This window comes from Spinacia oleracea, chromosome 5 (assembly GCF_020520425.1).
Source record: "Spinacia oleracea cultivar Varoflay chromosome 5, BTI_SOV_V1, whole genome shotgun sequence".
NCBI classification, from domain to species: Eukaryota; Viridiplantae; Streptophyta; class Magnoliopsida; order Caryophyllales; family Amaranthaceae; genus Spinacia; species Spinacia oleracea.
Window position 1 is genome coordinate 100,214,327 of NC_079491.1, and position 21,829 is coordinate 100,236,155.

Below are 21,829 nucleotides of genomic sequence, written 5' to 3' on the forward strand. Positions count from 1 at the left end.
TTGAATGCATACTTGGACCAAGGGCATTATTTCCTTCAGTCTCCCACTTGTCCTTAGGGACAAGTGTGCATTGCCTAATTCCTTTGTCGCTTGACGCTTGCTCATGAACATAAGGTAAGAGTAGTCATTCTTATTATGTCCAGAGGTATTTCTCGGTTTAAGAGTTCAACTGATCAAATAAACCGATAATCATAGCCTATGATTCATCTGAGCACGGCCATGCACTTTTTCACTTTCTAGCTCTCCGAGTGACCTTGTACAACTTTCAGCATCTCATCCCGATTTATGGGAGGACAATCCCAATCTTGTGATCTTGAGGTTAGACTTCGTTTGATAGGTGATTACCAGAGTGTTGCCGTTATAGCCTCCTTTTACGGTGCGACGGTTCAAAACGTCAAAGTAACCAGTTCTCAAACAAGTAATCTCAAATCACTCAGGTATTGAGGATCAGTGTCTGATAAGGTAATGAAATTTACGTATGACAGATTTTCATCTCTTACAGTAAAGTTTCATAGGACTGTCCGATACTAGTCTTCTCAAAGTAAGTATCTATGCAAATGATTGGGACATTGCCATGTCCACATAGTTCAAGAAACAGAACTACTAGTCATCTTGCATTCTAGTCTTCTAGCGATTTCTATGCGTCCACCTTTATAGAGAACTTCCGACCAGGGATCATTTTCAACTTTGGACATTCAAGTTCACTTGATAGACATTTCTTAGTCACAAGACTGGTCCTAACAGTCTATCTTGAATATATCTTCAAATTGAAAGGACTCATCATTTAATACTAAACCAAGATTAAATGGAATATAAAAAAAAATTTCATATATGATAAATGTTCAACCCCAATGTTTTACAACCACAGGCCTCAAACCCATCTTTAAAACAGTTCATGGAATTCAAAGCTATGCTTGATTTCCAGTGCTACAATGTGAGTGTTTCTTCTCACTTGTCGCATAGGTTTAGTTATCATGCTTTGCCAATCTTAATATCCTTTTCATCGAATGTTCTTCGAGATAGGATGATAAGATCTTTTGAGTATGTTTATTTTGTGATCTAGTCTTTCTTGCTACAATAGTGGTTCTACACATTTCGCAATGAAGAACCATCAAGTCAGCAGACATGTGATTCACCCAAGTTCAATGAAGAACTCTTAACGTAAACAACCCTGTTTTATTGCTTCTTAGACAATAAATACTTTTACTTCAACTGTATAGGTTGCTAGTGATGCTTTGTTTGGATTTACTTATCCAAGCAGTTCACAGAAATGTGGAAGACTTTCCATCTGTATCTCAGAACATAGAAATTAATGTTTAATTTCCCACGCAAGAACTCATGGTCTCCAATCCATGTTGTCATTTCAAAACACGATGCTCTATAGCTCGTCCTTGCTAATGGTTAACTCGAAAGGGATCTTGCTTGATCCTTTGCCAGTGTTTATGCGTGTAGCATCAATATTTAGCATATCTTCATTTCCTTGAATCAAGAACTGTTCCTATGTGTCTTTTCAAGTACCATAAGTTTTTCTTGATCTCAATCTAGTTGATCTTTACTTAGACCAATAGAGATTGGTATATGTTCGTCATGCCTAAAGTCAAACGATACATTCTTGGCGATCCTCATATTATATCGTACATGATAAATTATTTTGCAGAATAATTCCCAATTGAATTCTATTCATGTAACTTTAGCTCATTCAGTTTTAGTAGATATTGAATCCAGCTAAATTCTTTGACATATAATATAGGTGAAGAATCTCATTTAGATCCTTTGATGTTTAACTTAGTAAATGCTTATACATAGTTCAAACATTCATCACTTAGATTTATTCATATGGGTCGAATATCTCCAATGGAGTCTTTCGTGTTTGATTTAGTAAATGCCATTACTTAATCTAAAACGATATCATAAGATCTTTGTAAATAGATCTTAATACCCAGTATGTACTTTGTTTCGCCTTGGTCCATCATTGATGATTAATTTCAAATCTAAGTCATTAGCATTTGAATGTTGTTTCACAATAGAGAGATATGTGTGTGATACACATAGGACCAATTAAGTTTTACGTACTCCCACTAAACTTCTTATATATCTATAAGAATTATGTACATTTTATGGTGTAGCGCACGATAAGGTACTCTGCTATCGTACACCCACCATTGAAAATGGCGAGGAAGAAGAAGAATCAGAAACAAGAAGTTCGTGAGATCAATGAGGAGGCCTCGGCGCTTCTTCATACTGCCTCTTTGCGCCCAATGAACCAGCATCAGTTGAGAAACACCATACCCAGCAATGGAGATGAAGTTCGAATGCCGCCGATAATCAGAACGTCATTCCCGTCGCATCCTTCTGCTGGACCACCTTCACCACACACTCAGGAAGCTATTGCGGCGTACCATGCTGCCATCAACTACTCTCCTTCGTACCAATCGGAAACCAGGGGTTTTCACTCCGAGATTGTGGGAGGTATGGAAGAAGGACAGGGGGGTGGGAGATTGGGTGGCTCTGCTCTGGAAAGGGTGAAGGAGATGGTGAGAAACGTTAATGTTGTACTGGGTTTGACAAATGGTACGGAAACCCTCGCAAGCAAAGGGGATCTTGAACCCTCTGAAACAAAGCATGGTGGTAACTCTGGAGACCTTGGAGAAGAAGGAACTAGACCTCCATTAGAACAACATCACACCAGTGTTCACCCGAAATCACCTTGGGTGAACTTATTTCGAGGACCTCAACTCACTGGCAAAGGTAACTACCTCTCCTTTATTGCTCCCACAATTTTGGAAGGTACTCCTGTTGCTATGCTTGACAAGGTTGATATGAGTAAAATGGCTGCTATTTGGGATTGTGCTTTGATCATGTATGTTGTTGGTGATAAACCCTCCATTGGGGCAGTAATTAGGTATATTGATAAGGAATGGGGTCATGTTGGTAAGCCTAATGTGTTTCTACATGACGAGGGCTATTTTGTGGTTAAATTCTGCTCAAAAAGGGATAGAGATGAGGTACTGGTTGCTGGACCTCACACATTCTTTGGTAGACCTATGATCACTAAACCATGGTCATCAGATTTTAATTTCCAAGAGGAAATTCTCAGGGTAATTCCAGTTTGGGTGAAGTTCCCTAACTTGCCTCTGTGTTGTTGGGGCATGGATTCTCTCAGTAGGATTGGGAGCCTTGTTGGGGTTCCTTTATTTGCTGATGAGTGTACCTCTAAGTAGTTGAGGATTTCTTTTGCTAGACTCTTAATTGAAGTTGATGTTACTAAAAGTGTCACCAAGGTTGTTCAAATACAAGACTCTTGTGGTAGAACTTTTAGTCAGAAAGTGGAGTATGAATGGCTTCCCCCTTTTTGTAAGGAATGTAAAATAATTGGGCATGATTGTTCAGTTAAAAAGGGTCAAACAAGATATCAACCTATTACTCATGTTCAACCAGTGCAGAAAAAGGTGACTAAGGTCTGGAAACCAAAGAAGGTGGTGAATGCTGCTGTTTCTGTACCTGAACCTGTTGTTTCTGAAGAGATCAATCCAAGTTTGATTGCTAATACCCCTTTGCACCAGGCACAGGTGAGTGAGGTTCAAGATGATGGATGGAGAGTAGTATCCAGGAGAAGGAGAGAGTCTAAACACTATGATCATCCTTTGGGATTGGCTCAGGTTCCAAAAGTAGTTGATGTAGTGGAGGGATTTTCTATAGAGGAGGAGGGTGAGGATGCAGAGGTTGAGGAAGGAGATAGGTATCCACCATGATTGTTTGCACTTGGAATGTTAGGGGTCTAAATGATCCTAATAAAGTGGTGGAGGTTAGGAGATCGCTGGAAACCAATAAGATCAGTGTTATTGCTCTGTTAGAAACTAGAGTGAGGTAAAATAAAGCTAGCAAGATTCAGAATAAGCTAGGTAGTTGCTGGAAGTGGGAAATGAACTATTCCTATTTTCCTAAGGGTAGAATCTGGACTGGGTGGAGGCATAGTGAGGTTACCTTTACTATGGGCTTAAAAACTGACCAAGTTATTCATGGTGATTTAGCTGCAAAGGATGGGAATTTTACTGCTCAGTTCACTGCTGTGTATGGCTTGCATACAATTGATCATAACAGACCACTTTAGACCACCTTGACTCAAATTGGACCAAGTGTGATATACCCTTGGTTTGTCATGGGTGATTTCAATTCAGTGCTGCATGCAGGTGATAGAATCCATGGTAGCCAAGTTTCTGATGCAGAAACAAGAGATTTTGATGCTTGTATTGATGCAACAGGGCTGATAGAGCGCAAGAGTTGTGGAAATTTCTTCTCCTGGAACAATAAAGGGCAAGGTGATTTGAGAATACATTCCAGAATTGATTGGGCCTTTGGGTGTGGTAACTGGCATACTAGTTATCCAGATGTATGTGTGGACTATCTGAACCCAGGTTTATCAGACCACTCCCCTCTTCTGCTGGATTGTAAAGTGGTGAGACAGAGGGGAAGTAGACCATTTAAGTTCTTCAATTACATGGCTGAGCACCCTAAGTCCCATCAGATTGTGCAAGAAGGATGGGGATCTGTTGTAAATGGAACTGCTATGTTTCAAGTGTGGCACAAACTGAAAGTCATCAAGCAGGGTCTGAAAACTTTGCATAGAGAAGAATTTGCTAGGCTGGAGGAGAGAATTGATGGTATTAGGAGGGAGCTGGATGACACTCAATCTCAGTTAGCTGCTTCCCCTAGTGATATTGACCTTCAACTGACTGAAAAAGAGTGCACTGGTAAGCTTAAAAAGTTTCTGAGTATTCATGAAAGAGCTCTCAAACAGAAATCAAGAATCCAGTGGTTGAAAACTGGTGATTCAAATACAAAGTTCTTCTTCATAGCAGTAAAGGAGATATATGCTAGGAACAGTATTGATGTTCTTTATGATGCTAATAGGAGGAAGCTTACCACTGCTGCAGAGATTAAAGATGAGATCAAAGCTTTCTATCATGGTCTTATTGGTTCTGCTGCAGACACTTTGGAGGGTATTGATGTTACAGTTGTGAGACAAGGTAAACAACTTTCTGCAGCTTCAGCTCAATCTTTAGTTCTTCCTGTCTCAACTGCTGAGATTGATATGGCACTGAAAGGGATTGGCAACAATATAGCTCCTGGTTTAGATGGGTTTAACAGTTTCTTTTTCAAAGAAGCTTGGAGCATCATTAAAGATGACATTTATGTGGCTGTTCAGGATTTCTTCTCCACAGGGAAACTTCTGAAATAAACAAACAGCACTGTTGTTACTCTAATCCCAAAAATTCACAATGCTACCAGTATCAAAGACTTCAGGCATATAGCATGTTGCTCCATTGTTTACAAGTTGATTTCAAAAATCTTAACTCACAGAATGCAGTCAATAATTGGTGAAGTGGTGAATGATTCACAGGCTGGCTTCATTCCTGGTAGGAATATTGCTGATAATATCCTACTGGTTTCTGAGCTGGTGAAATGTTATTCAAGGAACGATTAGCATACTACAAGACATAGTGAATTTTCCTAAACTCATGAGGTGTTGAAAATCACTACCTGCCTGGATTAACCAACAACAAACCTTCTATTAATGTGTAATGTAAACTGGAAATTTAAAACTATCATGCATTATCAGTGGATGAACGGGATTTGTTCAGCCTATGCATTATCAGTAGATACAAAGGATTTGATCGTTGTTGTTTATTTTGGTGGGATTTCTAGCTGATTTAGCAATTTTATTGTACCTTTTTTTAGAGAAAATGTTGCAGGCCTTCTGTTTCCAGGAAGTGATTTTTAGGAGATGATTAAAAGGTATTATTACAGGGCATATAAATGTAAATGAGTTGCAGGGAGTTGAAGGGGTTCATGCAAGGTGAAAACTCTTTGGTTGATCAAGGCCTATTGGTTTCCTAGAAACTAGAGCCTTAGGGGAGAATCTTAAACTTTCCACTTTGATACCCTGAGGTTTTGCACTCTTTCACTTTGGTGCCCGACTGCCTGTATTTTCACTATTTTTCATTTGGTGCCCTGGCGTTTACATTTTTTAACTTGAGTGCCGCATAGTTAACTCAGTTAAGAGCTCTCTTTAAGTAATCCCCTTTCCTAAAGATTCTTGTTAATTTTTGTTTGGAACATAGAAAAAATCATGTCCTCTACTTTATTTTAATGTCAATCAAATTCTTTACATATTTGGTTTACCCTGCTATAAACCTACAGGTTAAGAAAATCAAAAAGATTGTTTAGTTTATTTAATATTGTAGTGTATTATACCCAACAAATGCTTACTCAAAGGTTTTGCAAGACTACTAAGACAAGAAATGATATTAGTAATGTATTTTGTGCTTGGATCAATTATTTTACATTAATAAGTACGATGGAGAATTTTGAAATCAAGATAAGGGCTAAAGTTGTGTCTAGTCAGTAATCATTTTTCATAGCACTTCATTATCAAGCACCAGCGGAAGGTCCTCGTCATCATTAAGTTTAAAATTCTGCCAAAGGTACAAAATTTTAAGGTTTGAGGAAAGAATAGAAGAAAATGTCGTGGCTGAAACTCTTTCTATGAGAATGGGTTTAAAAATGGAAAAAGATAGGGGTGGAATCGGGTGAAATCAGGTTTCCCATTCACCAACTCAGGTCATTACATGTATGCAAGAAGAAAGGGGAAGGGTAGAATGAAAATATGGGCATCAAAGGGGGAAACGCAAAGGAAGTCAGATAGAGAGTACCTAAAAACACCAACAGGAGGATACATAATGGAGATAGCTTAACTATGTAGCCAAGGCAAAGCTGAAACAGCAGCAAGGCAATGTTACAAGCAACCATATTTCAAAAAAGTATAATAACAGAGTTGTAAGCAATCATATTACAAAAATAAAATAATATAAAATAGATGAAGCAAACTCGGGAAATGAACCTCCTTTTTCCTCTTCTAAGCCTTAGTCTCAAAATAATTGGGGTTGGCTAACATGAACATCGATTCATGTCCATAAGATGTGACTATATATAAACCTGAAAAACGGGGTAGTTACACATTCCATATAATGAGCATTCAGAGTTTTCAGCAGTGGTATAAAGTTACTATTGTTATTAAATGTTAATAGACAACTTCAAAATGCAGTCTTATGTGTTAATTATATGGCTGAAGCATCCACTGAAAGAAATTGTAACAGAACTTTCACATTAAATAGGAAACAGCAAAATGCAGTCTTATAGTATTCCTTCTGCCTCATTTCTTTTGTCAATAAATCTATCTTCTCCACCCACTTAAATCAGCAGAATAAAACTTTATAGATTACTTTATATACTAAGAATATGGGATGCAGAAAGTACTACAATGCCTCTCGATCATCATAATTCCCAAGCAAGTAGGCAATACACATTGTCAAGTATGCAGATTTTAAGTGCAAAAACAAGTCATCATATGCAAGATATGAATGCATTGTTAGTGACAAATGAAAAAAAACGAGTCACTGAAAGTTTTCATTACGAAATAGATACCTGTAACGTTGCTGCAACCTCAGTGTCCAAGGAAAGTTTCCTTTGTGGCTCCTGTACAGTGAATAGTTTGTTTATTTTTTTTTACAAAGATGGCTTTCTCAACAAAATTCATTTCAGGTGGGAAAACCACCATCAACATGAATTGACAAAAAAATTAAAAGACTTTAGAACTTCCAAGCAAATAACAAATCAAAATAGTAGGCATCAACTATTTACCAATATCAAAATAGTGGCGGTGCAAAGATACTCACGGTCTTCTAAATAGTAGATGCATCAACTTTCTGAACACAAATTTACCAATATCAATTATTTTGTCATAAACATTCTATCAATTCTACCCATAGTGTTGTGGGATCTTTTTCAGTGCTGACGTGTCACGCGTTCCTCGGAGGTATCAAGTATGACCTGGCACGAATTTCTGGCAACCTGCAAAACAAGAATATTCCCGTAGGAATATTCCATCCGATGCTTAAGTAAGTATAACCTAGAGAGAGAAGTAATTTATAGAGAGAAGGCAGAGCAATGATAGTTTTTGGTTGGTGGGAATGAATTGATTGCCCCTTACCTTGGGATCTGAGCCTTTTATAAGGCTAGGGTTTCTCGGGAAGTGATCCCTCAACCCTATCTGCGGGATGCGTGCCCCCCTGGGGATTTGGGACACATGTCCCTTAGCCGTCAATCATGGGCCTTTTATAAACTGGGCCAGAGATCATGGGCTTCCCCACTTAGGGTCGTGCCTTTATGTTTGTTTGAACACCTAAGGTCCAAGCCTACTTCCTGGGCTTGAGCCATGGGTCAGTTAAGCTGGCCTGATAGGATATTATGGTTTCTTTGGGCCTCGTGGTGGAGGCAATTATTAAGCCCACATCATTTGCCCCTCATGAGGAGTGAAAACAGACGTTAGTTTTTACTGCTCTTGGAGTGTTCAATGGGATGACGACGCGTGGCAGGGGTAATCATTTCTTACCCCTCTATAAATAAGTGGCCATTTTGAGTGACTTTCCCCGTCATTTCTAGTGATTATTTGAGAGCTATAAGAGAAGGCGGTTTCCGACGTCCTACATCCACCGAAATCCACTGTAGCGCCGCCACAATCTTCAAAGCCCTGTTCTTGCAGTTCTTCATCAAGTTTCTTCAAAAATTTTCTTTGATCTATCATGTAATGCTTTATTTTGGGAAAATTTGTTTGTTGATTTTGATCCTTCCCAATTCTCTTTTCTTAACTATGTAAGGGTTACGTCAAACTGAGGGCGTCAACCTGTCCTTTTGACGCCTTCTCTTTTCAAGTAATGCCCCTCGTCTTGAGCCAAGTCTTCAGCCTGTGCAGGATTTAATGACGCGAATAGAAGACGAAGAACAATTCGAAGGGGAATCTTCTTCTCCCATGGAGGAGGACGTCCCCTTAAACGAGCGCGCCGATGTCGCGCCGGCGAGCACGTCAGGTGGGGAGGAAGGTCACCTTCACCCAAGCGCAATCTTCCCACTTCAGCCGTGGCTGACTTTCCTCACCATTCAGGGGAGGGATTATGGAAAGTCTCTGAATCTAGGTTCGGAGTATAAGTTTCGTATGCCGGCTGGTATGGACTGCACCAGCTTTGGACTAGTGGAAGGGGAATTCGCCGTGTATAGCTCCTTTCTGAAGCTTGGCATGAGATTCCCTCCTCACCCCTTTGTGGTGGAATTGCTGGACGCCTTCAACATTGGCCTGAACCAGATGTCCCCCAACTCTTGGGCTACTGTGTTCGGCTATATCTCCTGTTGTGAGCTAGAAGGTATTACTCCCTCCTTCCCGGCGTTCCTGAGGATCGCCTCCATGTCCCAAGTTTCCAAAGCTGCCGCGGGTTGGCTAATTCTTACGTACAAGGGAGCTTATCGGACGGTGATGGGCAAGGCGTCCAAATGGCATCACTGGAGAAAAAAGTGGGTGGTTATCAAAACCACCAATTTGGAAATGTGCGAGCGGATGAGACGTTGGACTGTTAAGCCCAACTTGGTTGGAAAGGGCAGCTCTTTCCCACCGGTCTCCGCCGCTCTCTGGGAACGGATCTCGTCTTTGTTCAAGGCCAAGCCGCTCATAGTTAAGGACAAGACGGCCTACATACCCGAGGGGTGATTGCCTCATCTGGATCAACTGGCCGATCCCGTTTTCCTCTCGGCTGTGGGCTTGTGTCCGTATATGCCGAGAGGTAATGTATCTATACCTCAAATCTTTCACTGTTTCATGAAAACTACTTTACTAATGTCTTTATTTGTTTTTTCAGACGAGGCCATGGATAAGCTAGACGATGCCTCCAAAGGCCAAGTGGATATGTCGTCCTGGCTGGCAAAGGTACTGGACGCCAGCACCTTTAAGGCTTGGCAGCGTCAGCAGGCGGCCGAGTAAGCCGTCCCAGAGCAAATGGCTCCCCCTCCTGTTGCGGAGGAGAAGGTATTGTTCAAGCCTTCCTATGTAATTCCCATTATAGTTTGCAACTTATATATTTTCGTTTCTTTAGAATGCGAGGAAAGCGGTCACGGACGCGGCACCCTCTTCCAAGCGCAGGGATGGCGGCACAGGGAAACCCGTCTTCAAGTCAACGACTTCGAAGGCTCCTAAGGTGTTTGCCGTCCCTAAGACTGCATCCGCTTCTCCTAGCTTTCGGAAAGCTGGAGCGACGGTCGACCCTCTTGCGGGGATTGTTGAAGTCGTCCGCCGGAATATTCCTCTGAAGGCGGCGGAAAGAGCTAGGAATTCTGGGGGTAAGTTTTACTCCAATATCGTAACCACCTGCCGTTCCTCGTCTAGCAGTTCTATAGTCTCTCCTAGGGATTCTAAGGCCGTTGTTTTTCCCATAGAAATACTCGACCCTCAGAAAGACATTGATGCTGAATTGGATCAGATCCCTTCTTCAGGCGGGTTCAACTCTCATGACCGAAGGAGGATAATGACGTTGATGCGCAATGCCATTCCTCCCAAGTATGTTGAGACCCTTCCTAAGGCGGCCGAGAATATGCTTGCCGCTATGCAGTCCTCGACACTGGATGTGAGTTTCATTATGCCTTTATTATTTACATATTCTTGTTTCTCTTGTGTTTTACTCTTGCTGTTTTTGTGCAGATGTTCATTCTGCTGGACTCGCTAAAGAAGTGGCGCACTGCTTTGGTGCACGAAGAGGCTCGACACCGTCTTCTGGCTAGTCAGTGTGGCGATCAGCATTTTGCTGAGCTGGAGAAACTTCGTTTTGACAGGCGGGAGGAGATTGACGCTGTGACCAACTCCTTGGCCTCCCAACGTGCTGAGAACGCGGGTCGTCTCCTGCAAATTGATCAGAACTTTTCTCAAATGGAGGACCTTTCTGAGAAAATTATGGACAAGGAAGCTGAGTTTTCTCATCTTGAGACTCAGTTTAAGGAGTTGGAGGTCCAGCTGGAGGCGGCTCGCAAGGAGGTTGCTTCGCAAAGAGTGTTCTCGACAAGTCGGCCATGCTAGGTGAAAAATCAACCCGAAGGGGCATGGAACTTGCATGGAATGCCGAATTTTCCAGTGAACGTCCCTTCAGCTGGTTCGAGAAGTTCCTCACCTATCAGATTGAGGTGGAGAAGGCTTAGAAGGAAGGACGCACGCCTCCCGAGTTTGTTCCCAGCGAGGATGATGAATGAGAGCTTCTAGGCGTCTTGTATTTATTTTGAGCTTGTTTTCGTGACTCCTTGCTTAGTGGCACTATGTGCATAATTTTTGTAATTATGACTAATTTTTGGAATGACATGGCATCTTTTGAACGTTTTTATTGCTCTTTAGCTTTTGTCATCTGTTTATTTGTGATTGATTCTACGATTATATCTGACTCCTCTAAATTGAGACGTCAGATGCCTGCCTTGGTCTTTTTGCCGAGGTCTTTAGCTACTTTATATAGCTATTTTTAGAAATATGTGACCCCTGTGTTCTAGGTGATCAGCCTAGTGAGGGTGCTAATCTGGGCCACTTCTTAGGCCTTTAGACGACTAGTCTTTATTTCTTGGGAGAATGTTAGTTTGCATTTCTCCAAGGAATTTGGTAACATATTTGTCATAAAGATTTCCCAGCAATGCCGGCTTGGGGGGAATTTTTCATTTAATGTTTAAAGCATGCTACATGGTGCGTCTAAGTTTTGGACGTCTTTACAAAACATATAATCAAGATAACATAAGTGTTAATCTTGAAAAAGTACTTCTTGAGGTTATCCGCATTCCATGTACGCAAAATCGGACGTCCCTGCATGTCTTGGATCCGGTATGTTCCGTATCGAACCTCCTCGTAAATCTCATATGGGCCTTCCCAAGTAGGAGTGAGTTTCCCTTGTTCGTTGGCGTGTTCGACGGCTTTCATTTTTCTAAGCACAAAATCTCCGACTTTTAGTATTCTTCTAGAAACCCTTTTGTTGTACTCCCTCGTCATTCGGAGTTTGTATAGCTGCTGTCGTAGAGCCGTCCTTCCTTACATGGTTCTCCTACAGCTATTCCCCCTAATATTACCATAACTCTTTCGTCTGAATACTTCTTAAAGGTGAGGCTCATTTCTTTGTCTGCGTCCGTTAAATGGATGTACTGGCGGAGGTGTCCTTCAGCCGCGTGATCACTTAATATCTTCCTCAACATCCGACAATTTTGGGTGTCATGTCCTTCATCGTTGTGGAAAGCACAGAAAGGGGCCTGTTGGCTGGAGGTGGTCAGTCGTCGGGGGGACGGTTCTATTCCCAGACTCGGTCCCTCAGCCAGGAGGATGTTTTCAAGAGCCGTGTTGAATATAAAGAAGCCCCTAGAGGACGACCTCCTTCGCCTTCTTTTCTCCTCAGTGCCGCGGGCATTCTTTCTCAAGATGACGCTCTCATGCTGTCTTCTAGGAGTCTTGAGAGAGTGATGACCCTGGGCCTCATCATTCTTCTGTGAAGTTCGTCTCGTCCATCTTCCTGGACGTTCCTCTTTTACATGCCGACTCTCCTTCTCCAGGGTGCGTCCTTTCATAAGTGAGTCGGGATCTTCTAATAAAGATTCTATCATCCTGCCATTATCGTGCTTAGGATTGACTTCGTAAGCGCCATTCAACAAGTGCTGCACAGAACTCGCGGCAGCAGGCCGGCTAGCTTCCGCGTCACAATGATTGTTGGACCTATCTTTAGACACCCCTCCCCTGACTGGGGGTCCCGTTTTGTCCTGGGGTTTTCCGCACTCAGATTGAAGTTCAGCCATGACACTGTACCTCCCCACAGACGGCGCCAAATGTTGTGGGATCTTTTAAGGTGCTGACGTGTCACGCGTTCCTCGAAGGTATCAAGTATGACCTGGCACGAACTTCTGGCAACCTGCAAAACAAGAATAATCCCGTAGGAATATTCCCTCCGGTGCTTAAGTAAGTATAAGCTAGAGAGAGAAGTAATTTATAGAGAGAAGGCAGAGCAATGATAGTTTTTGGTTGGTGGGAATGAATTGATTGCCCCTTACCTTGGGATCTTAGCCTTTTATAGGGCTAGGGTTTCTCGGGAAGTGATCCCTCAACCCTATCTATGGGATGCGTGCCCCCCTGGGGATTTGGGACACGTGTCCCTTAGCCGTCAATCATGGGCCTTTTATAAATGGGCCAGAGATCATGGGCTTCCCCACTTAGAGTCGTACCTTTATGTTTGTTTGAACACCTAAGGTCCAAGCCTACTTCCTAGGCTTGAGCCATGGGTCAGTTAAGCTGGCTTGATAGGATATTATGGCTTCTTTGGGCCTCGTGGTGGAGGCAATTATTAATCCCACATCACATAGTTTTTGGCTTTTTAGAGAAAGCATGTTCAAAAATTCTACCTACCAACAAGTTCATAAATTAGAAAAAGGGAGATTCAAGAACATATAGAAATTTCCATGGAAGTAATCATCCAGAATAATCACTTCTTACACTTGACTGACATTGTAGACTCAAAAAAAAAATCCCCAATTAAATCATACGAAAGTACAAGAAAACAGTCACAAAAGTATATATCTAGGGTGAGCATGAATACAATCGTATAGGGTAACGAAAATAGAATCAAATAGCATACATAGAAAAGTTAAAATTAATTCAGGAATCAGAAAAAAATCGAATGCATAATAGTTATATGGAATATGAATCGCTAGAACAAGGTTAAAACAAGGATGTTCATAAAATTAAATCATACGAATTCACTAATGAAGAAACCCTAATTTAAGCCTCAAAACCACACAAAAATGACTAAAAATTCAAAATACAACTTAAGTTGTGAATTTTAAGACCAAGTTCGAATCGAAATATGTAAACTAACCTTGTTCTTCTCACAATTCAGAACGCCAATTGCTCATTTTTCTAAACTCCAATTTAGATACCAATCGCCAGTGTAAAGATCAAATCACCTGTGTAAATACCTAATCCCCAATTCGGATGCTTGAAAAATCGAAGAGGATGGACCAAGGAGAACGAAGAGGATGAAAGGTTTTAGGAGAAAACTGTACACTGAACGTGGAAGGGAGGAAGAAAAAAAATTAGCCTAATTTTATTAACACATTTTAATGGTTGACAAAAAAAATTTAGCAATATTTCCTTAAAAGACTAGAAAGATAAACTGTTGCAATAAAAAATTTATAATTAACAACTATTGCTATAACTTTTCTACGGTAACGCTTTTCTAAAGTTAATGTCTAATCAAATGAATGATTATTTAACCGTTGCAATAACTATACTATAGCAACAACGGTAAAACTGTTACATAAAAGGGTGTTGCTATAACCCTTATTTCTTGTAGTGTTAGCTTCTGATAACAAGGAAAGCATCAATATGATCAATCATCCTCAAAGCAATGTAGATGAGTTAACTAACATAATTATGGATTGCAGGGAACTGAAAATACTTTGTTCAGAGATGAGGCTCAGTACCAGGGTAGGAAAACAAACCAACTAGCTGTCGTGCTGACAAAGGATGCAAAGGAGGGAAATCAGGAAATGTTCACGACTATTATTATGCAAATCCCGAGCTTCTATTGTAATTAAGAATTCATATGAAGCTGAACTTCATAGATGTTTACCTAATGGGTCTGTAACTTAATGCCTTACAACTATTTGCACCATATATGGAGGAACTTTGTAACCTGGTTATTGCTGTTATAAAATACTTTATAGCCCCTTTTTCTACCAGAAAAATACATTACACGCACACATTCGTATGAATATTCAAGCAGCAAGCAATTTACGCTAGTAAAAAAAATTCATCAAGTTATTAATTGTTAAGTGATTAAAATAAAAAAGAGGAGACAAAGGGATAAGGAATTATATATACTCACTTAATTCAAGTGCGGACACCAATAAAACGATTTTTTTGATAGAATCAAAATATTAATTATATGTTATTAGAGCATAATCACTTATATAGTGAATTTTGTCTTTTAATGTTTAATGTTAAATTCAAAATATGTTTACAATCTTCATGAAATAAAGCAACAATTGCCATAGAAGTGATAAATTATACTATACCATGATAAGATAAATTCAGACAAGATAGCCTTATTTCAAGCAACTCGATTTTGAGATAAAATAAGTAGGAAAAACTATACCTTATTGATTAACTAACCTTAAGTAATGGAAATCCTATGTCTTTTCGTGATTAGGTAAATATTGATAGTGGTTTCGAGCTTTAAATATGGAGACTCCATTACCTATATCCATAAGTTTCAGTTCTAAGGTCCATGTTGTTCAAGAAGGTTTCAAGTGTTCATTTTCAACTCCCAGCAACAACATTATTAGCAGGAATAATACTAGCCTTTTTTCATCTAAAGACCATATTTCGAGTACATTGAGGACAAAGGTGAATAGAAGATTGAGTTTTTCAAAAGAAAAAGATCATGGAAAGTGGTATAATCAGTGTTTACAAACTAGTAGAACAGAAATTTCATGTCCTACATTTTATGCTTCAGAGTCTGATTTCACAGAAAGTCATAAAAGTTCATTAGCAATATACTTGGAAAAACATCATAATCAAGGGAAACAAGTTTCACAGGATTATGTCAGTGATGCCTCTGATTTGGGTTATCAAACTAATCAACTGTTTGCAAGAACAGAGTTGGGATTACTCGAGAAATATCTTGACTCACTCAAAGAAGGTAATCAACTAGAATAAAAGGCTTATTCGACTTTTAAGTCTTAATATGAGTTTAGTAAAGGCTTGTTTCATGAAATCTTACTCTCTTATCTTGTTGCAGATGCGAAGTCTGGAGAATGTTTACCCTATTTTTCTGACAGAAATACATCAGGAAACTTTGAAGATTCTGTTAGCATCAAAGGCATGGCAATACAAGAATTCGAGAGAAGGACTGCTTATGATAAGAATGCTGCATCACCTCCTATGTATGACGAGCTAGCAACAAAAGGCTACTGAAATTGAATAGAACAAAAAAAACGTAAGGTTAAATTTCTAATATTAACATATGGCCAACATATAAAAACCTGAATTATTTAACACTAAAGGTTATGAGCATGGGAACACTCATTTTAACTAGCTTCTGCTAGACCTGATAGACATATGCAGCGATGATGTGTAGAAAAATGGCGAAGAATTAGAGAAGATGATGAAGCTAACAAAATGATGCATGCACACTGATGCAACAAGAAGGCTTATAATATCTACCGTGGTGAATATTTTAGAGAGTGCACTGAGTTAATGAGTTGTTGTTGTTCTGACTAACAACGTACATTGGAATAGATATTTGGGTGGTGGTTGCTTAAAGAATTTCTCTTTCATAAGATTCTTGTCATGTTTAGGGTGATCGCTTTTAACATGACTTTTTTCTGTAACCCCTTAGTCTTGTGTTTTAGTTCGTAAATCCCTTCATTATCTTTTGTTTGTCAGTTCTGTTGCTGGAAAAGAATTTTAATATATGAGTGGGGTTTCATTTTATTGGAAATTATCTAGGATGGAGATTGAATGGTTCCTCCCATTTGTACTTTCTATTTTATGGAAGCTGATTAGTTTATAATCTGCAGATTCTTAAGCATGACTTGCCTGCTAGGTGGCAAAGCTTTCAACAGCCACCTAATCACCTAGCTAAGGTCAACAGCCAACAAGAGCATACTGACTGAAACCAACACAACTAAGTCAACCTTATGATCTATTTATTTTCAGTTCAGCTTTCAGTTACCCTCATTCCTTTGTCATCTTATCAGCCACTGCAAATTCAATTGGTCAGTTGTTCCCACTAAATTTTTCCTGCTAAATCAACTACCATTGCTCTCATACAAACATTTTCTCTTGCAGAGATTTCAGAAACTATGAGTTTAGAGCTTAAGACTATGTCACAGACTCACAGTGCACATCAGAAAATTCAAAACCACCTGAAATCATACCATATACCCCGCTTAGGGCGGGATGCTAATTGCTAAGGTAGTTTGGTGTAGATACAAAAAGGTTGTTGTTTGACAGAAAAATGTTCTTATTTATTTTGGGTTTGTTTATAAATTACGGGAGATATGAAGAAGTTCCCACCTTTCTAGGTAACCAAGAAACCAGCCAACCACACACACAAGAAACAAGACAATTCGTTTTTGATTGATTATGAAGTATGGACCAAGGTTTCCAGATGTAATTTTATACTTCGTATTTAAATTATTTACTCAATAATTCAATTAATTGCAACCAAATATTGTACTACCACCATTCGATTAGTTGCAAATAACAATATGACCCCAGATGAAATTTCAACCAAATTATCACTCAAACACAAATTATTCATTGAATAATTTTGTCTATCTTACAGGAAAAATTGCTAAACTGATAAAAAAAGGTTCCCTATGACAATTATAAACTAAGTTATAATTTATACTGTTGGGGGAGAAAACTGTAAAAATATAATAAGGGGAAAAGGGTGAGAAGAGGTGAAGAACAATTACCTAAAATCACAGGAGCTGAAGAACTGGCGGCAGAAACGGTGGTTGTACGTGGTGGGGGAGACGGTGGTTTTACGTGGTGGTGAAGACGGTGGTTGAGTTAGCGACGGAAGTTCCAATCAACTACAAAAGTAGAAGAAATTAGAGATGGAGAAGAAATTGGCGATGTAGAAGATATTAGCGATGGAGAACCGGTGCTTGAGCTCTGTGAATTAAAGTTAGGTTTTATGAGTTCTTGGTGAGTTGGGTTTCTTTGAGAGATCGTGGGAGGTTTTCTGGGAGCTGGGTTTTTTGAGAGATCTTGCGTTTAGGAAAAGGTTTTTTTGTTCCCTTAAAATTAAATGATTGAAAGCGTCAAAGCGGGAATCCAAAAGGCAAAAAAAATTCACAACCCATTTTTTTTAGAAAAAAAAAATAGAAAATGACAATTCTATATAATGTGTAGTATGTGAGTAAGAAACTGGTCTAGAAAGATCTCCGGTTCCTTTGATTCTTTCTTAAATATAATATTATCTAAGAAACCACATATTTTAGATATGAGGTTTCTTATATTTTTCCTAAGAAACCGCACTTCTAGGATAATTGGTTCCTTTATCTAAGAAACCTAATAAGTGACTTATGCGGTGCCCTAGCAATGGTTCTTTATCCCATTTTTGTTGTAGTGCATATTGGTACATATGGCAATTTGATGACAAAACATCTTCCTCAATCAAATGTTGGAAGAAACTATGTACATGGCATGTCATAGGATTTGTGGATCCAAATAAATACTTGTAAAGGAAAGCTAGCTTATAAAATCTAACTACAGGTTTAAGCAAGCAATTGAGAATTGGAACTGTATTTCAGTGAAGCTAATAAGTATTTTAGTTTCATAAAATGTACATAATTCTTATAGATGTATAAGAAGTTTAGTGGGAGTACGTAAAAACTTAATTGGTCCTATGTGTATCACACACATATCTCTCTGTTGTGAAATAACATTCAAATGCTAATGACTTAGATTTGAAATTATTCATCAATGATGGACCAAGGAGAAACTTAGTACATACTGGGTACTAAGATCTATTTACAAAGATCTTAGAATATTGTTTTGGAATAAGTAATGGTATTTACTAAATCAAACACGAAAGACTCCATTGGAGATATTCGACCCATATGAATTAATCTAAGTAAAGAGTGTTTGAACTATGTATAATCATTTACTAAGTTAAACATCAAAGAGTCAAAATGAGATTCTTAAACCTATATTATATGTCAAAGAATTTAGCTGGATTTAGTATCTACTGAAACTAGATAAGCTAAAGTTACATGAATAGAATTCAATTGGGAATTAGTCTGCGAAGGAATTTATCATGTATGATATAATATAAGGATCGCCGAAAATGTGTGGCTTTAGGCATGATGAACATATACCAATCTCTATTGATCTAAGTAAAGATCAACTAGACTGAGATCAAGGAAAACTTATGGTACTTGAAAAGGTACATAAGATTAGTTCTTGATTCAAGGAAATGAAGATATGCTAAATAATTGATGTTACACGCATAAACACTAGCAAATGATCAAGCAAGATCCCGTTGGAGTTAACCATTCGCAAGGACGAGCTATAGAGCATCGTGTTTTGAAATGGCAACATGGAACAAAGACCATGAGTTGTTGCGTGGGAAATTAAATATTTTCTATGTTCTAAGATACAGCTGGAAAGTCTTCCACATATCTGTGAACTGCTTGGATAAGTAAAATCCAAACAAAGAATCACTAGCAACTTATACAGTTGAAGTAAAAACACTTATTGCCTAAGAAGCAATGAAATAGAGATGTTTATGTTAAAGAGTTCTTTGGTGAACTTGGGTGGATCACATGTCTGCTGACTTGATGGTTCTTCATTGCAGAATGCGTAGAGCCACTATTGTAGCAAGAAAGACTAAATCACAAAATAAACATACTCAAAATATCTTATCATCATATCTCGAGGAACATTCGATGAAAGGGATATTAAGATTGGTAAAGCATGATAACTAAACCTATGCAACAAGTGAGAAGCACTGGAAATCAAGCATAGCTTTGAATTCCATGAACTGTTTTAAAGATGGGTTAGAGGCCCATTGTTGCAAAACATTGGGGTTGAACATTTATCATATATGAAATGTATTTTCATATTCCATTTAATATTGGTTTAGTATTAAATGATGAGCCCTTTCAAAATTGACGATATATTCAAGATAGGCTGTCAGGACCAGTCCTGTGACTAAGAAATGTCTATTAAGTGAACTTGAATGTCAAAAGTTGAAAATGGTCCCTGGTCGAAAGTTTTCTATAAAGGTGGACGCATAGAAAACAGTAGACGACTAGAATGCAAGATGACTAGTAGTTCTGTTTCTTGAACTATGTGGACATGGCAATGTCGCAATCATTTGCATAAATTAGTATCGGACAGACCTATGAAACTTTACTGTAAGAGATGAAAATCTGTCATAAGTAAATTTCATTAAAATTATTAGACACTAATCCTCAATACCTGAGTAATTTGAGATTACTTGTTTGAGAACTGGTTACTTTGACGTTGTCAACCGTCGCACCGTAAAAGGAGGCTAAAACGGCAACGCTCGTGTAATCACCTATCAAACGAAGTCTAATCTCAAGATCACAAGATTGGAATTGTCCTCCCATAAATCGGGATGAGATGCTGAAAGTTGTACAAGGCCACCTGGAGAGCTAGAAACTGTAAAATGCATGGCCGTGCTCAGATGAATCATAGGCTATGATTATTTTTTTATTTGATTAGTTGAACTTTGAAACAGAGAAATACCTCTGGACATAATAAGGATGACAACTCTTACCTTATGTTCATGAGCAAGCATCAAGCGACAAAGGAATGAGGCAATGCCATTGGTCCAAGTATGCATTCAATGCTATGTCTAATAAATGCGGTTCAATATTAATTAATTAAGCAAGTTAATAATTCAGTGAGATCAAGTGAACTGTATGCCTAGCTAGAGGCCGCTTCAGTTCAAGTGGAATTAATAATATTAATCCACAGCTTACTCTTGACTGAACCCGTAGGGTCACACAAATGGTACGTAAACGGATCAAGTATTTAAGTGAATTAAATACTCCATTTATGGATATTTGAAATCGACGGATCTCGGTTCCAGTGGGAGCTGAAATCGTCAAAAGGAAAATTATGAATACTTCGGAAACGATGATATTGCCAGAAACGGAAATATGGATTGTATCGGAAATGTAAATATTATCCAAGTCGTAGATGTTGCCGGAAACGGAAACATGGTACGTATAGGAAAATATTATCGGAAATGGAAATATTGCCGGAAACGGAAATATTGCCGGAATTGGAAATATTATCGCCGGAAATAAATTCTGAAATCGCAAATATTAAATATTTGTTCGAAACGAAAATTAATTCCGGAATCGGAAATATTAAATATTGTTCAAATCGGAAATGAATTCCGAAATCGGAAAATAAATCGGAAGCGCGACGTACGAAATAAACATCGGACGAGCTTGCTAGACGCAAGGCCCAACACGAAGCTAGGCCCGCGCCTAGCGAAGCCCGCGCGAAGGCAACACAGCAGCAGCAGCCTGCCTAGCAAGGCAGACCCACCCAAGCGCAAGGCAAGGCAAGGCCAGCAGTAGCAGCGCCCACGCTGTGGGCCGCGTGGCTGCTTGCTGGGCCGAGCTTCGCGCACGCACAGCAGTGCCTCTCGTGGCCTGCTCGTGTGTGGTTCGTGCAAGCCTTGAATCCTTGGTTGGTTAGGATTTTTTCGGTTAGATTATTTTCCTAAAACTACTAGAGTTAGTTGTTAAGTTAAACACTAAAATCAAAAGATTTAATTTAAGTCCAATTCTAATTGAATTAGATAAATTGAATCATAATAGGTTTCTAGTTCCGATAATCCTACCCTATAAATAGGTGATCGAAATCACAATTTATATACATCATATTCTCAAGTATTCATATAGTTTTAAGGTTAAACTAAGCTTAATAATTTGCCAAATAATTAAGTACGAATAACATAATACCTTAGGCTAAATTCTAGTTAATTGAATCTAAGGCGGATCTGAACGTGATGTGGACTATCTACGGAAGGACTACACTTGGAGTCCTAAACTTATTCTTGTTCGCTTCGCGAGCAGCTAGGGAAGGCACGTGTCACATGTATGTATCCTAGATTATACTAATTGACTATGTGGCAATTAATTTGGATTCTTGGCTTTATGGTTTTTCCGCATGAAATTTATGTTTTATGTTTGTCATAACCTAACAACTTGTTGGGTTGTATTGTTGTTAGCCTTCAACCCCTTAATAATCAATGAGAAGGTATGCACTCCGTGTACTCCCTAAAATCTTCACCACAGTAGACGTTATAAGCCTTCTTGTTGTATCAGTGTGCGTGCATCATTTTGTTAGCTTCATCATCTTCTCTAATTCTTCGTCATT

At 39.1% G+C, this 21,829-nt stretch overlaps 2 protein-coding genes and 1 long non-coding RNA gene across 3 annotated transcripts; 2 read left to right on the plus strand and 1 right to left on the minus strand.

The window, feature by feature from the left end:
- Nucleotides 1–4,159: 4,159 nt before the first annotated feature.
- LOC110779054 (uncharacterized) lies at nucleotides 4,160–5,239 on the plus strand. The gene has a single exon (XM_021983583.2). It carries the CDS (start codon nucleotides 4,160–4,162, stop codon nucleotides 5,237–5,239), a length of 1,080 nt encoding a protein of 359 aa, XP_021839275.2.
- A 1,411-nt stretch (nucleotides 5,240–6,650) lies between these two features.
- LOC110779055 (uncharacterized) lies at nucleotides 6,651–8,349 on the minus strand. Its single transcript, XR_008921249.1, has 3 exons — nucleotides 7,702–8,349; nucleotides 7,486–7,536; nucleotides 6,651–6,774 (listed from the first exon to the last, which is right to left on the minus strand). It is a non-coding gene; the product is annotated as an uncharacterized lncRNA (long non-coding RNA).
- A 2,223-nt stretch (nucleotides 8,350–10,572) lies between these two features.
- LOC130460983 (uncharacterized) lies at nucleotides 10,573–10,954 on the plus strand. Its single transcript, XM_056828831.1, has 2 exons — nucleotides 10,573–10,702; nucleotides 10,757–10,954. Exons 1-2 carry the CDS (start codon nucleotides 10,583–10,585, stop codon nucleotides 10,952–10,954), a joined length of 318 nt encoding a protein of 105 aa, XP_056684809.1. The 5' UTR covers nucleotides 10,573–10,582.
- Nucleotides 10,955–21,829: the final 10,875 nt, after the last annotated feature.